This window comes from Parasteatoda tepidariorum, chromosome 6 (assembly GCF_982258835.1).
Source record: "Parasteatoda tepidariorum strain Cologne lab strain chromosome 6, Ptep-v5.0, whole genome shotgun sequence".
Lineage (NCBI taxonomy): Eukaryota > Metazoa > Arthropoda > Arachnida > Araneae > Theridiidae > Parasteatoda > Parasteatoda tepidariorum.
Window position 1 is genome coordinate 62234541 of NC_141760.1, and position 17485 is coordinate 62252025.

At 27.1% G+C, this 17485-nt stretch overlaps 1 protein-coding gene across 2 annotated transcripts in view; it reads left to right on the top strand.

Moving 5' to 3' along the window:
• Positions 1 to 17485, top strand: part of LOC107439444 (cell adhesion molecule Dscam1) — a 201388-nt gene that overhangs the window by 112370 nt on the left and 71533 nt on the right. For both annotated transcript variants that reach the window (XM_087165949.1, XM_043043124.3), the window contains exons 7-11: positions 2929 to 3207; positions 5718 to 5818; positions 6867 to 7173; positions 7266 to 7427; positions 16499 to 16786. In XM_087165949.1, the coding sequence (XP_087022075.1) occupies positions 2929 to 3207; positions 5718 to 5818; positions 6867 to 7173; positions 7266 to 7427; positions 16499 to 16786 (1137 nt within the window). The remainder of the gene's footprint in view (positions 1 to 2928; positions 3208 to 5717; positions 5819 to 6866; positions 7174 to 7265; positions 7428 to 16498; positions 16787 to 17485) is intronic.

A 17485-nucleotide genomic window follows, 5' to 3' on the forward strand; every position in this document is an offset into this window, starting at 1 on the left:
AAAAATTATAATAAGTAAATTTCTTTTCAGGAACATTGAAAAAATAAATATGACTTGGTTAAAAGATATTTTAATCAAACACTTAATTTATTTGATTATTTTGTTTCCCTAAACCATAATTTAAAATCTTTAAGTTGTAACTTTTCCAGACTTACATATCATTTCTTAATAATTAAATAAAAGTTAAATGAGTTTCGCACTTAACTAAAAATTCCAGACTATACCTTAGGAGTTATGAAAGAAACATACAAAAACAGTGAATTAATAAATATTCAGAAACTCTATTACCTGAATTTAGAGCGACTTATTTATTGGCATGAATTTTAAAACATATATAATGCTTAAAGTTTTACATAAATATTGCCATTCTACTTTTTTAGATTAGAGATTATTTTATGCACGAAGAAAACTTTCTTCATAAGGTAGAAAGTTCATAAATAATTCACGTTGTTTCTTCAGTCTTCGAGTACGAGTGTACGATAAATTTATGCTTCCCTAGAGATTTGCAGTAGCTTGCTTACGATACTCATTAAGTTTAAGACTTTCTTTATGTAAGCATATTTCTTGTCAGTTTCATTCAGTTTTGACAAAAAAAAATATTCTCTTGATATTTATTTGAAACGTTTCGGCTTCACAAACTACTTTCTTCTTTTAAATATTGCTCTAAATTTTGAGAAATTGAGAAGAAAAACTTCAAAGGCTTCTTAAAAAATATTTCATTAATGTCTTAAGTGGCAAGTAAAATATATTGAAGAAAGTTTATATTTTTTAGCAAAAAAATTATATTTTATAATTTTTAAGCATTTTTTGTACAAAAGAAAAACTATTTGTTAAAAATAAAAACATACATCTGTTTTTTTGAGAAAAAAAAAACTTACTTTAGTCTATACTAAAGCGAAAAAAGGTCTAGTCAAAATTATCTGAATATGGTGATTAGAATATTATCAATTAGAACACCAGAAAACTCGGAAATTTTACCGAAGCACTTTGTTAATTATCTTAGTAAATATAATAATAAAATATGATTTTATAATGAGGGGTAAATATTTGTAATTATAATAAAGTTTGCTAATTTTATCATGATACTTTAGAGCATGTCATGAAACTATTTATTCGTTGTATTATATCTTTCGGTTCTTTTATTTTTTTCTAAATGCGTGGTAAGAAGAACGGCAGTTTTGAAAACCAGTAATATATGATAATTGCTGGTACTTATGAATTAAAAAAAATTACCAAATGAACGGTTTAAATACAGTATATTTTGGTTTTATTACGGAAATTATGATTTTCCTTAACATAAATGTCATTACCATGAAGTACTGTAATTTTTGCCAGAGTCTTTTTCTCCATAAAAAATAAGGAAAGCTCTTTTCAATGTTTTACTGATCGTACTTATTAAACGGGTCCCAGTATACAGGTTTAGTTTTGAAAAAATCAGTAAATGCCGTGATCACATGGAGAATTTTTTGTATTAAAAAAAATTAAATAGAATTTTATTTAGGAAAAAATTGATGAATAAAATTAATGAAAATAAATCTAAAATTTGCGCGTTTTATAAATACTTTTCTGTAGCTTAAAATAGGCTTATAATGGTTTTTTAGATTAATAGCAAAATTTACTATTATAAGTAGTTATTTTTTAAAATTTTTATTTAAATTCTTTAACCAAATATATTGTCATATACATCTTGTATTTACGCACATAAAAATTTCCGTTATTTCACAAATAATTAGAATTAATTAATTACTAATTAATTATGTGTTTTGCAAAAATTGATTTAAAACACTTTATTTTGTGCCTGTGTGGAAATTGTAAAACATGAAAATAATAAAATAAATAAAAAACAAAATTCTTCAAAACCTCTCTTGGGCATATAGGTGGAGGTCTCAGCGTAACTTTACACCAGTCTTACGACTGGTTGAATTTCATTCACATAAGTGGAGAAACATGTCATAATTAGAAGGTAATATAATATGTAAAGGTAGCATGTGCAATATGTTATTTATGTGAAAAGATGATATTTGTTACTTGTTCATATTCTACATTGTTAAAAATCCCGGATCAAATAACAGTATAAATTACCGGTACTTTGGATACATCATCTGTTATATATATTTTCAACGTAAAATACTATACCATAATTTTTACAGTAACATTTATTTGGTTAGAGTGATTCAGTGATTTTAAGATAAGTATAACTTAATTTTTAGTGTAGCATTTGTGTGGATAGAGTGATGTAGCAATTTTAAGATAACTGTACTGTAAAAAGTACGGTATGTCAAATTTTTTGTTGCGTAATATGTTTCGGTAAAAATGGATATTACGGTAAAAATTACCGATACCCTGGATTTACCACCTTTTTTTTACTGTAATTTCAACCATACTTTTTTACAGTATAAAACAATTCGTTTCTGTTCCGGCCAATTCGAGATATAAATATTTCAAAACAATTATGCACTGTTTTCTAACTTAATTCTCAAAATATGGAATATTCGCTGTTCAATTCTAATTTCCGGTTCTGATACATTTTTTAGCTAAATTTTCAGAAATCTTTTATAGTTCATGCATATTAAAACAGTTGATTGCATTATCTGTCAGTATTTTTTGGTTTGAGAAATGACTACAAATTAACTGGTAAATTTTTTTTGGTTAAAATAATATTTATTTTAAAAAAAAACAGAAAAAAAATAAAATTTAAGTTTAGTTTAATTAATTTTCAATCAAACTTTTATAGAAAAAATTTATTAGTAATAACAACAACATTAGTTTTTGCATAATTCCCTAAAAACAGTAATTTGTTCTGGAAATTCAATCCAAACTCTGTCATTTCCAATTATTAACTTCAATAACATCGACCTTATATTATTCTGTTAATCCTTTTAGATTCTTATCAGAAGATTTCAATTAATTTTAAGCAATCAATTGCAGCTCCTCTGTCAGTGTATGTGACGCCGCAACGACAAGTAGTGGACGTGGGCCGTTCAGCGACATTCAATTGCACCGTGTCCGGACGTCCGATAAGGTCTTTGAATTGGGTGAAAGATCAAAAGCCCATTGAAGATTACTATGGGGGTGGAAGATTCATGCTTTTAGCTCGAGATGTCCTCCACATTCCTCTCGTACAAAGGGAAGATAAAGGAATGTACCAATGTTTCGCCTTCAATGATTTTGAATCTGCTCAGAGTTCTGCTGAATTGAAACTTGGAGGTGTGTATTTTGAGTTAAATAAATAATATCTAATGAATGATAATTCAATAATAACCATATTTGTTCATAAATAACGGTTGAACTGAAAATAAAAGTTACGTTTAACAGTTATTGATAGTACTTAACAGTAATCCGTACCAACTATTAACTCTTTTTCAATAATATATTTATGAATTCTTTGATAATATTATCTGCTGTAAAAACATGTCTGTTTTAATAAGGATAATCCTACATAGTTGCTCATTCGAGTATTTATTTCATATTTTAACGCTTTCGTAGTCCAATTAGTTTTCTTCTGAATTTCCCTCGCTTTATTAACAATTAACAATAATATGTAAAGAACTATATTCTGTTTAGCCAAATTCAAGTTTTACATTTAAATTTTAAGGATAGGGAGTATACTTCTCAAGGAGTCTTTTACAGTTATAAAGGTAATTAAAATAATTAATATTCTTGCAATTAAAATATGAGATAGATCGCATCCACTCTCAGAAATAAAATTCTCACTTTTGATGGTTCACTAATTCTTGAGCTATATTTAGATAAGTTTGAGAATCATTTTGTCACGAAATCACGTGGCTTGTGATAAAACGCGTACTCTCAAATATATGAGAAAAATGCTTCCCTAACTTGGAAGCTAATCACAGTGCATTGTAGTGGTTTAATAACTAGAATAACTACCTAGAATGTAGAATAGACATTCGAAACAAGAATGACGACTTAGCCCGACTGAGCCTGTATGAAGGTAAAGGAGTTAGCCTCCTACCAAGAAGATCCCAGGTCCAAATCCAGCTTTGGGCATGGCTGTAAATTATCTCTCCTTTCCATCTGTCCTTCTTGGTTGTTGAGGTGACGTTGATTCACGTATATAGTGCCCACGAAAAAATATTAACAATGCCATCCATTTTTGCAAAATAAGATGCAATTACAAAAGATTTTTTCGACGAAATACATTTCCTTAAAGAATAACTTTAACAAAATGTTCGTTTGCAGAATATACCAGAAAATGATTTCGTCGAAAACGAAGAAAGTTTCGTGATATTTGAGTACTTATTTCTTACAAAGTTTCGTACACATGTAACGGATCTTCTTGTCTTGTCCCTTTGTGAAACATTTCCTACTACATCTATAGTTGGAAATTATCTTTCGGCATATAATTTTTCACACTGGCTTCAAGATGTCATTTTTCTTTCCGTTTCGAAGTACGAGAATGTCATATGAAAACATGTGTCATAACAGAATAGATCTCACACGATTCCTTCAAAATATTAAAACATGTGCTCTAATTCTATTTAATCGATTGCGCAATAGACTAATATCCCCATTTCTATCACCAATATATCATAATGGGTTTTTCTCTTTCCACAGGTGTATTCTTTAAAGGGGAAGTAATCTTCCTAAGGCCTATTAAGGGGTTAAAAGATCTTGACCAAAGCTTTGATTCATTTTATTTCTGATCATTCAAAAATTTATATGAGTACCGCATCTATGCAATTTTATCACATAAACATCACATGAATGTACCTGTGTAAATTGAAAAACTTGTGTTTATTTATTTATAGGCAATAAATAAATCTTTAATTGGATTACTTTATTTTAATAATAATGGAAAATTTTAGTAAATGCTAAAAATACTAAGGGCTAATAAAATATCTAAATATATTATTTATTTCTCAGAAATGTTACAATTACAAGAATGTTCAAGTGGATCGAATAAAATGATACATGATAAGATTAGATATCGTAGTAAGAAATGAATGAAACCTAGATAACTCGGAAGATAAGACGGAAATTATTTTCTGTCTTATTTTAACTTATCTACCTTCTTTGTTTCCTAGTTTCAATTATAGTTAAAAATTGTTTTAAATTGCCCAAAATGAGTCAATTCTTTTAATATTCTATTAGAATTTGAAGAAAGTTTTAGCTATTTAAACTTGTTCAACAAAACCAACAAGAGTTAAACCTCTTTCTTAAACTGTATTGGAGCTTTTTTTCTATGAACTACTTATTTCATAAAGAAAACCAGTATTTTGATGGAATAAATTCTAAAAAAATGCAGTAGTTTAAAAAAAAGTAGATAGCTTAAAGTATATAGATTTAAACAAGGAAATGTACAGTAAATTATGGAATAAAAGAATCTAAAAATTCAAATATTGCATTGCAAATGAAATTTTTTGTTTATGATATTCTATTGTTTGAAAGAAAAATAGGAAGCCTTTATATTTTAGTGTATTGAAAATAATATGTTTTACTAATAAAGATGATAATATTATATGGAAGAGCACCAACTGCACTATCGGTTGTGATAATATCTTGAAATCTCTGAAAATATCCTCAATTATCTTTATACTTATTCATTTCTTAGATAATGAGTCATAATCATATTTCGTAATTCATAACTTAATCGAATTTCCGCTGGTTCAGAAACATTGCTTTGTAATCCTGAAAAGTATTTCTGTAAAAAATATTTGCCTATATTCTTAAAACTGAACGTTACATCAATTTTTTAGATGTAGCACCTACGTTATTGTCAACATTTGCCAACGAAGCCATCCGTCCAGGTTCATCAGTATCTTTGCGTTGCACAGCTTCAGGGAATCCTTTACCTCAAGTAACAATACCCATCTAATCATTAAATTTTTCAACGAAAAAAATATGCATGTTTTTATTGTAAACACAAAATGTTAAGATAATATGAAATTACCCATTAAAAACTTTTTTATTACTTCGTTGCTGATTGTTAATTGCATAAGAAAATAACCGGTAAAATGCATATAATGCGAATAACAATATACTTACCACTTTCCGTCTAATTTATCTACTCCAAAATTAACTACTAGTTTTGTAAGAAAAAGGTTAAAAATTTTATATTTAATCATTACCTGCGGAAATAATACAAATGATCAATAAAAAAAGTTAACTTGAAAATTATCTGCATGTATTCAAAACTTGAGCTACTCATGGATGCTTATTGAAGATGCTTTTATTAGTTTATTTTGTTAGTAATATTATTCAGGCAAACTTTTTTAAGATTTTTTTACCTATTGTTTATAATATTTGTTTTCAAAATCGCAATTATTTAGTTTTTCAGAAAATAAGTAACAACTTCACTGTTTATTAAAGCACATTAAGTTTTAATTTTCTTCTGTCACTTGAGTTTCTCAATCATTTCAAGTTGTGCAGATGCATTATAACTATATTAGTACTTCTTTCTGCAAGAAAATTTGAACATGTGCTAATTTAATGAAATTATAAAATTTTTGGTGCATATAATTTTAAATATTTTTATTAACTATAGTACAATCAAATGTTATTATTTTTCTAAGCTATTGAAATAATTAAATTAAATTAAAATTATTAGTTAGTAAATAGTCAATTTACTTGGAATAAAATATAAATGTCTTTTAAAAATACACTAGAATATAATTAACAAAAGATTATTTTTTTACTAGAATTTATCTTCGTTTATTTGAACGGCAAAAGTTATTTATTTATCTTATTTCACTAATATCAATCACAGTGCCAGTTAACTTTAACAGGAATTTAGAAACACGACTATTAAACAAAAAGAACAGAAATTAGGTTATTTCGCAGTATATTTGAATTATTATTTGAAAATTTAAATAACTAAGTTAAAGCTGTTTTTTTTTTTATTTAAGGTGACATGGTTTTTAGACGACATTAGCATACCGGATGCCGTTAGGTTCCGAGTTGGAGACTATGTCACATCCGAAGGTCATGTGATGAGCTATGTCAACATAACAGACACCCATGTTGAAGACGGTGGAGAGTACTCATGCTCTGCATCTAACACCGTTGCATCTGTCCGTCACACAGCAAGACTGGATATTTATGGTCCTCCTTTTGTTAGACCAATGCCAAATATCAGCGTTGTAGCTGGACATACCATTGTTGTCAAATGTCCGATATCTGGATTCCCGATAGAGAATGTGTTTTGGATGAAAGGTAAGTAGTGCTAACTGCAAGGAATGTGTCCGCTTATGTAAAATATAATGTTCAAAAGCTGTTAGATTTATTCATTTAACCTCTTAATATAGATGGTGAAAAGCTTCCAATGAATCACAGACAGAAAGTTGAGAAATTGGGAAGGCTTGTTATTCAAGACATACAACGATCTGCAGATGAAGGTTTCTACGCATGTGAGGCAATTGGATCAGATAATAAAAGAGCCGGAGGAAAAATGCATATGAGCGTGCTTGGTAAAAAAAAAACATTAAAGTGTTTTACTGTAATTGAATCATTTGTAATTGACATTTTGTAATACACCAGGCTAATTGGAAAATCTTTTTTATCAGACCAATTGCAATGAATCAATATTATTTTAGGAAGATAGGAAAATATGCGAAGATTTCTTTCTTTCATGTTTAATGTGCTTAGATTTATTGCAATAAACCTTTTGTGATACTATTGACAATAAGCTTTCATGGAACAATCAATTAAACAATGAAGGTAGTTTTTTTTAAATCAAGAGAAGGCAGGTTTTGGACTTACCTAAGGCCAACATTGGGAGACAATTTAAGTTTGATGATAAATTTATGTCCTTTCAAAATGACTGACTTTTTAATTGATAAATATTGCTTAAAATTCAACGTTTAAAGGCTTTTAAAGATTTTTCTCGTTTTTTTATTAATGTAATGAAAATATCACAATATATTGAACTATTTTTATAGAGATAATTTTTTTGCAGGACTAGTAAAGATGAAATTCAATATCTTAACAAATATAAACAAAATTAAACTCAATTGTCGTAAACAAATTTCTTTTAATCAATTTTTGTCCCCATAAATTGCCTTCTGAAAATTTTTAATAGTTATTCCCAAGAGGATTCTTTAGTATGTCTTAGTTTAGTGTAATTTAGTTTAGTATAAAAAAAAACACATAACTTAGGTAGTTTTTTGTGATTACACAGAAATACTAATAAGTTTATATAAGTTGTTATAAGTTATCCAAACATAAATTCAAATCTTAATTGAAATAAATAAAACAGGAGGTAACCAAAATAAACATAACTACATTGATTCAAATTCAAATTGGAACAGCGCACAAGGCAGCTAAAACCAAATTCAAATCTTATAAACAAGTAATAATATAAATTTACTCAAAAAAAATATATATAAATATAATTAAAAGAAAATTAAATAAAGTTGTGTGTTTACAGAGCAGCACTTCATCAGGGGACACACTGTCTGTAAACACACAGGAGCCTTTCTGTTGTTAGTGGCAAAGCCAAAACTAACAGTGCCCCGAGGCCCCTAATGAAAATTCAAGCATAAAGAATAATAATAATTACCACATTAAATAAATATCTACCATAATAACATTCATGAAAAACTTTGTAATAAAATCACCTTTACTGAAACAAATATACAAAACATCCAAAAGACATTAAAAAAACCGCTCCCAAAGCACATAAAAACAGTTACAGTTAGTAAAAGTGAGGAAGAATTTCCTTATAAATTCCAAATCAGCTCAAAATTTATATTGTGCTGACACCTAGATAAAAAAACAAATTAAAGAGAAATAGAATCCAAGTGCCGCCATCTATCTAAAAATTCCAACAATTTCGAAAAAGAAAACATATTCCCAATAAATTTTGTAAATGAAAACAAATTCCAAAAAGTTTAAGATGAAAATCAAATTGTTCACCGTCTAGGCCTGCTTAGACGGGCTTCAATATCGGCCAAGTTAATAGAATTTGTTTAAAATGTCTTTAATCAAAACATCAAAATTATTAAAGTTGAAAGGAAATTTATTTTTCTTTAAACTTTTCTTTAATACCTCAATAGCCGTCAAAAAATCCAAACGGTTATTACAAATGAATTTGAATCTCATTATTTGACCAAATACAATATTCTTGAAAATTTTATAGTAAAGGTTGGAATGAAAATGCGTAAGGTTAATAACATTAAAATTGAAATCCTTTCTTTTATCATAAACCCCAATGAGATTATTGTAATTAGAAATATTTATATCAAGATCTAGAAAAAAAGCACGAGAGTCTTGTGAATTAGTTTTAATTAAACTCAGTTCTTCAGGATAAATATTATTAATCAAGTCAAAATTACAACAATCGAATATGATTAAATCATCAATAAACCTAAAACCTTTTAAAAAATTATTCTGTAAAAATTTATTCTCATAAAAGTGAAGGAAAATATTAGCGAATGCACTTGAATAACTATTACCCATAGAAATACCTTTAATTTGCCTGTAAAAACTAATACCGTTAAAAAGATAATTTTCAAAAATGTTGACATTGCATAAATTAATCCAATCTTCCCTGTCAATACCTTCATTAATCAAATAATGTTCAAAAATTTCAATACAAATATTTTTTAAATTATTGTGAGGAATACTGGTAAAAAGATTTTCAAAATCACAGGTAAGAATTGTATTAACACGTGTGTTGTTTAAATATTTAATAACTTCTTGGTTGTTATTAATGATAAAATGTTTATCATTAGAAATAATTTTGTTTAAAATAATGTTTAAGTATTTAAAAAATCGTTTACCAAAAACAGAATTATAACACCCTGTGCAGCATGTAACAAATCTAAATTTAACAGGTGTTTTATGAAATTTAATGGTCGGAAATAAGTATGGGAAATTAAAACTATTTGGTTTTGTTCCAATTTTTTTATAAAAAGCCAAAATTCTATTTTCAATTTCTTTCTTAGAGCTGTTAATCTTAAGGAAAGTATCATTATTATCATATTCAAAACCAATAATATTTCTAAAGAATTTTTTGCACATAAAGCCAAAATTATTTGAAGCTTTATCAACCACACAAATAATAAATTTTCCTTTCAAACCAATTAGGTTTTAGGTTTATTGATGATTTAATCATATTCGATTGTTGTAATTTTGACTTGATTAATAATATTTATCCTGAAGAACTGAGTTTAATTAAAACTAATTCACAAGACTCTCGTGCTTTTTTTCTAGATCTTGATATAAATATTTCTAATTACAATAATCTCATTGGGGTTTATGATAAAAGAAAGGATTTCAATTTTAATGTTATTAACCTTACGCATTTTCATTCCAACCTTTACTATAAAATTTTCAAGAATATTGTATTTGGTCAAATAATGAGATTCAAATTCATTTGTAATAACCGTTTGGATTTTTTGACGGCTATTGAGGTATTAAAGAAAAGTTTAAAGAAAAATAAATTTCCTTTCAACTTTAATAATTTTGATGTTTTGATTAAAGACATTTTAAACAAATTCTATTAACTTGGCCGATATTGAAGCCCGTCTAAGCAGGCCTAGACGGTGAACAATTTGATTTTCATCTTAAACTTTTTGGAATTTGTTTTCATTTACAAAATTTATTGGGAATATGTTTTCTTTTTCGAAATTGTTGGAATTTTTAGATAGATGGCGGCACTTGGATTCTATTTCTCTTTAATTTGTTTTTTTATCTAGGTGTCAGCACAATATAAATTTTGAGCTGATTTGGAATTTATAAGGAAATTCTTCCTCACTTTTACTAACTGTAACTGTTTTTATGTGCTTTGGGGGCGGTTTTTTTTATGTCTTTTGGATGTTTTGTATATTTGTTTCAGTAAAGGTGATTTTATTACAAAGTTTTTCATGAATGTTATTATGGTAGATATTTATTTAATGTGGTAATTATTATTATTCTTTATGCTTGAATTTTCATTAGGGGCCTCGGGGCACTGTTAGTTTTGGCTTTGCCACTAACAACAGAAAGGCTCCTGTGTGTTTACAGACAGTGTGTCCCCTGATGAAGTGCTGCTCTGTAAACACACAACTTTATTTAATTTTCTTTTAATTATATTTATATATATTTTTTTTTGAGTAAATTTATATTATTACTTGTTATAAGTTATTTATATATTTTTATGATATTACCTAATATACTGTTCCTCTGAATCCGTATTCTACTAACTATTCGTAAAAAACTGGTGCTTTGAGTATTGTTATAGTTATCAAGGATTATCATAGCCTTTTTCTAATGTATAAATATAATAATAATAATAATAATAAAATATATATATAAAATCGTTTGATGCATAAAATTTAATTTATTTAAAAGCGATGCAATTCGAGGCTTTATATTTTTGTCAATTCAAAAAATTCTTTAAATCTATGTAATAAAATATTTCTTAATTTTCAATTCCGATTATTCATTACCTTATTCAAAAAAGCTTAGAAAGAAAGTTTAGAAAGATAATTATGGGGAGTAATGATTATGAATAGTGATGAAATGAATAATAATCATGGATAATATTTAAATTTAATCTATGAAGAAAGTTATTCGACTAAATTTTTAAAAAAAATGTAAATTTTAAGGCATTTCATTAAATTCTAATTGAAGTTTTACGATACAAAAGATCGATGCGAGAAAATTGGAACGGAAAAAGAAATATATCATAATATCATAATTTTAAAGTAATCTCAAAAATAAGTCTTTAATTTAAAAACTACTCTTTCTTAGAAGCAAAAAAATCATTTATAATTTATATTTTATCATTTAGAAGTAATAAATGTATCAGTGCTACACCGCTAGAAGTTTTGGTCATGTTTTTGAACCATAATATCAATCAAATATGATGTAACCTTAACTTGCTTAGTTGAACCTTATCATCATACTTCTTAAACTCGATTTCATGTTACATTGGTTTGCCCTGAACAGAAACATGATTTTTATTGCCCCTTCATTATAGTTTCAGTGAACTCAAACCGTACATTTGTGAAAATAATTATATTTAGTTCAAAACTAACAAAATTTTTCTGAAAATGTAATGATTTTGGTCAAACTGTCTTCAAATAGCAAAAACTTAAATATAGATAAGCAAAACATTTCCCGCGTTTCAATTGCTGATAGAATTAAAAGAAAGTACACGATGAAAGTAAATGTACGATCAAAAATTCAAATATTAAACTAATCATTCTAATACAAATATACTTTTTATTCTCTTGCATTACTTTATTTTGTCATTATTGAGTAAGTTGCAATCTAAGTATAAAGTGTAAATACAAAAAGGCAACTATGGAATTGATAAAATATAGAATAACAGAAATTATGCACTGTTAGAAACTTCTCGGCTAAAATAGTCAAATCGCAATTTAGTTAATTGTAAATTTTACCATATTCAGCCCAAACCGGCCAAATAAATAAAAAAGGAGTATATTCAAATTGTTAAGTATAAGATAAAATGCTTATTGAGTGTTTTCACCTAAAATGGTTTAACAACCAGAATTCTATCTGAGTCTCCTAGACTCACCTTATAAAACCATTTGTTCCATGCAATACATACTGTGGATAAGAGAGCTAAACAGTTTATCTCATGACCGACTGAACAGAGGTTCAAACCCCAGCGTTGATACCTCAGTATTTTCTACCATTCCTTCAATGCATGAAAGGTTTCTAGTATCCTACACTCTTAAATTGGTGAGCTTAGACTATTAGAATGCGAAACTTTCATTCACTCATAAATGATGCAGCACCCTCAGCTCTCCAACGTCCGTTTTATTTTTACGGTTTAGATACTATACTAGTTTTGAATGGTTACAAGACCGTATAGCTTTGCATTCACGGATTTTAAACTATACCAATTGAAAAACGGTCTCAAAACCGTAATGGTACGGATATGTTCCTAACCTTAAACTTTATGGTAAATCGGATGGACAGACTGTTTTTTGCTATTTTGCAGTAAATTCAGAATGACAATTTAAACAGTGTGGTAGGAATTCATCTTATCTCTTTCAAAGGTAAAATGCTTTTTTAGTTAATATAAAGTAAATATAATAGAATCGCTATAATTTTTTTAATTTATAAAAGCAACTTAAAATGTTGAATTACTTGTATAGATTATTTCCTTTTCTCTATTGAATAGAGAACCAGAAAAACAAAGACAAAATTTATTTGAAATTTTAGATTCGCATTTAATCCTTTTAACATACATTTATTGATGTTTGAAGCGAAAATTCCCTAATACAATGCAAATGGGAAATTTCCATTAAAATATTCCGCTTTTAAGCATTTCTCTGTATGTTTAGTTCCCTATCGATCTTTAAATAAATAACTATTTACCTTGCGAAATATTGATTCGAACTAATAAATTAATGAGAAATAGAGAATCAAATTTAATAAATTCTATACAGACGAGGATATGTCGCATGTATTAAACTGGGATAATATATTGAGATTAACAATTTAAGGAGAATTTATTCATCATGATAGATAAACAAATTTTACAATGTGTTTTAATTTTAAAAACTATATTTTGTAGTGCATATTAAATATCTTTTGATTTCGATCAAATGAGTTTTTTTTTACTTATAATTTTCAGCGCTTTATATCAAAGGAGAGATAAAACAAGTTGTTTTAATATTCTGTTTAACTAAATAATCCGCCATTATTTTCAGCATTAAAATTTAAATAATGCAAGCATTTAATTGATTTATTTTAGTTCTTGTTTGAAATATAAGTGAATACATACTTTACATTAATGAGTATTTTATCAAATCCATTTCTGAAAAGTGATACTTATTTGCTTATTATGATTATCATTTTATGTAACATTCTTCAAGTTATAATTTCCTTTCTGAATATTTTAAACAAACTTGATTCGTAAATCAATCCTTCATTTGAATCTTTAATTTAAAATATCTTTCGTTAAATGGAAAATTTTATAATTTAATAACTATTTAGTAAATAATATAAAAATTATTTTCGATAGATTATTTTTCTATCTAATGTCTTTTAGCTTGACATATTTTCATCAACATTTTTCCAACTTTTTAAGCCAGTCAAATGTAAGATTTTGATGATCCTCAAACATAGTAGTCTGTTTGAGCGTGTAATTCGTCTTCCACCATTCAAAATGACATCTAGTCAAAATAAGACAAATCCGGTGAATACAGTGGCTTCTAATTTCCCAGTCGAAACTTTGCAGGCTTGTGCTCTAGCGCTGTCTTCATTGCAGAGCATTCCTTTTCTTTGTCATATTTTTTTTCTCTCATTAGGTGAAATAATAACTCATTATGATGTGTTTTTTCCTAAGACACTTAATCAAGCAAAATACGCCAACTATTTAACTTTGCGTATTAAGTCAATAAGGTGCGCCCTTCCCTTGGCAAGAGAGCATCACAAGGGTGAAGGTATGTCTTTGCTGAGGACATCTAAGTCAGATGGCAGCACCACTCATTCGAGAGGATACTTGCATGTTTCCAACATAGATCTTAAGGGGAATAACTTTTTAAAAAAATCCATGTACTCGTGGTACTGTTCAGCCATCGATCACAGAACTCTCGATTCCACATGTCTTACTGAATTTCGCATGTACTGATAAGCCTTAACGGAGAGGAGGATCGAACCCTGACTTCTCCGGATATTATTCGGATTCTCTAACCACCGGGCTACTGCAGTCCACGGCGTTTGATACTTATAATTAATCATCTGTCTATTTTCAAATTAATCGACGTTGATTGCTCTTCACACCCCCCCCCAGAAAAAAAACTGTCGAAGTCGATTTCGCAGCCTTTGGAGCTAGATAATCTTTAAAAAAATACATTTCAGAGTGTTACTGCTCCCTTCGCTTCTATCCGTTTTGTTTGTTATTGGTAAGTAAGTTCGCTGTTTCCTAAGGACTTACTGAATAAAATAGAATTCACTCTCCGGCTGTTAGTCGTAAATTTTATTTCAATTCCTTGTGGTTTGTTAATACTTCAAATAAATGAAATATCACATTCAAGATGCCACCCTCCCTCTTAAGTAGCCAAGGAGCCTCAAATTTGGGAGAGTGTTCAAGGTATTTACCAATGTCAGCTAGTATGCTTAAAAACCAATCCCTTAAATATCTTTTCAACCATGATAGTCCAATTCATATTCAATTAAAACTTTTTAAAGAGGAAAAACAATGACAGTTTCCATTTATTCTAATTACAGACAAAAAGTATTAAGTAAATATTGATAATAAAGTATTAAAAATACCCTCAAAAGCTTCACTAATGACCATAAGTGCTGCTATAATTTTTCTTTAAAAGAAACATTTTTACAGTGTTAAAGATTATACCATACAACCGTGCCGAAACATTTTACATTAATTGGCATAAAAAGTTTAATAAAGAATGTTTTAAAAAATTCTCAAATTATTTAATAGAAGTTAAATGAAAAGAATTCACAAAAATTATAACTTTAATAATAATTAACAAAATACGAATGAAACGGACTTGGTACTGTTCAAAATTAGTTTAAGGTTGTTGCTATATCTAATTACAACAAACTTTTCTGAGTAGTGTGTTTGCTCTACTGCCATTATATATATATATATATATATATATATATATATATATATATATATATATATATATATATATATATATATATATATATATATATATATATATATATATATATATATATATATATATATATATATATATATATATATATATATATATATATATATATATATATATATATATATATATATATATATATATATATATATATATATATATATATATATATATATATATATATATATATATATATATATATATATATATATATATATATATATATATATATATATATATATATATATATATATATATATATATATATATATATATATATATATATATATATATATATATATATATATATATATATATATATATATATATATATATATATATATATATATATATATATATATATATATATATATATATATATATATATATTCCTGTTCTTGAAAGATTATAATTTTAATATTAATTAGAAAAATATTTCTTACATTTCAGCCGTAACAAGGGTAATACACACAATGAAAAGTGAAAATACGCAAGTTTCTTTTACCCTGACCAAAAATTTCTTGGAGACTTCCTGAATTGACCATTAATTAGCCAAAATGTATTTGAGAAGAGAACTGTTCAGTAAAGTCCAAAATTCTTATTTACTTTTATCAAGAAACTTCAAATGATTGCAAATTAACTAGTCTTTCATGATCTTAGGAACATCTAAAACATATAAAAAAGGATTTTTTAGGGAAAAAACAGAATCAGAGTAAAATACATATTTTAATTAGAAGGAAATCACAGCACTGAAATTATTATATCTAAAAAAATTTCAAATATGCTGCTTAAAAACAATAACAATAATAATTCAATCAAGTATTTATAGATAAAAAGAAGCTTATGTTTAACACTCATTTTAAACAAAAAAATTTTAAAAGTAAATAAAAGCATAGCTATTTTTATATTAATTCTTTTTACAACGTACTTTTCAGTTGCTCCAACAATCGAGAATGCAATGCTTCCAGAAGTACTGTATGCTAAAGAGAGTACGAAAACTAAAGTTATGTGCAGTGTCAGCCAAGGTGATCCTCCTATTCAAATAATGTGGCGCAAAAACGGACATGCTGTAACTATAGATAAAGACGTAACGGTACAAAATCTTGAAGATTCTTCTATTTTAATGTTCAGAAGAATTTCTTCCAAACATTCTGGAAACTATACCTGTTTTGCTTCAAATATGGCTGCATCTGTGAACAGAACCACCCAAATAATAGTTAATGGTAAGATGAATGATCAAAATATCTATTTCCATGAGGCAATTTTATTATTTTACTAAAATAATACATAATAATCAGTAAATTTAATTTAGCATTTTTATTAAAAAAAAAAATTTCTTATTTACTTACTTTTTACGAGATGATTTATATGAGCTTATTATAGTGGGTGGCTACTTTATTATGATCTCCGAAGAAGTTTTCTTAGTATTGTCACAAGGGGGGTAAATTTTTTTACATGCTTTAGGAAAATCATTCTGTGTGTAATCTAATAAAGCAATCATGGCTAAATATGTTTTAATAAATAAGTGAGTCCTGTTGTTTTACCAATTGAGGCCAAAGGCGACGGTTACTTTAATTAACGTAATTTTTTACCATTCTGCTTAGGAAGTTATGGTTATCAGAACATGATGAAGACCTCCCCTTACATTGGCCTTCACAATACACAGATATTAATCCCATTGAGCATTTAAAATGTAAAGTTCACAGAAATATCCCTAATATAGGTTTATGACCACCGATAGAATCACGCTTTTAAATAATGCTTTTTTTCTGAACCTATCAATATCTCGTAGTGTCCATGCCAAGAACAACAATGTCTATATATTAAATACAAAAAGGTGGCCACATGACATAATGAGATGATGATCATAATAGGGTGGTAGATCAATGCATAACTAATAATAATGTTATACTAGCATAGTA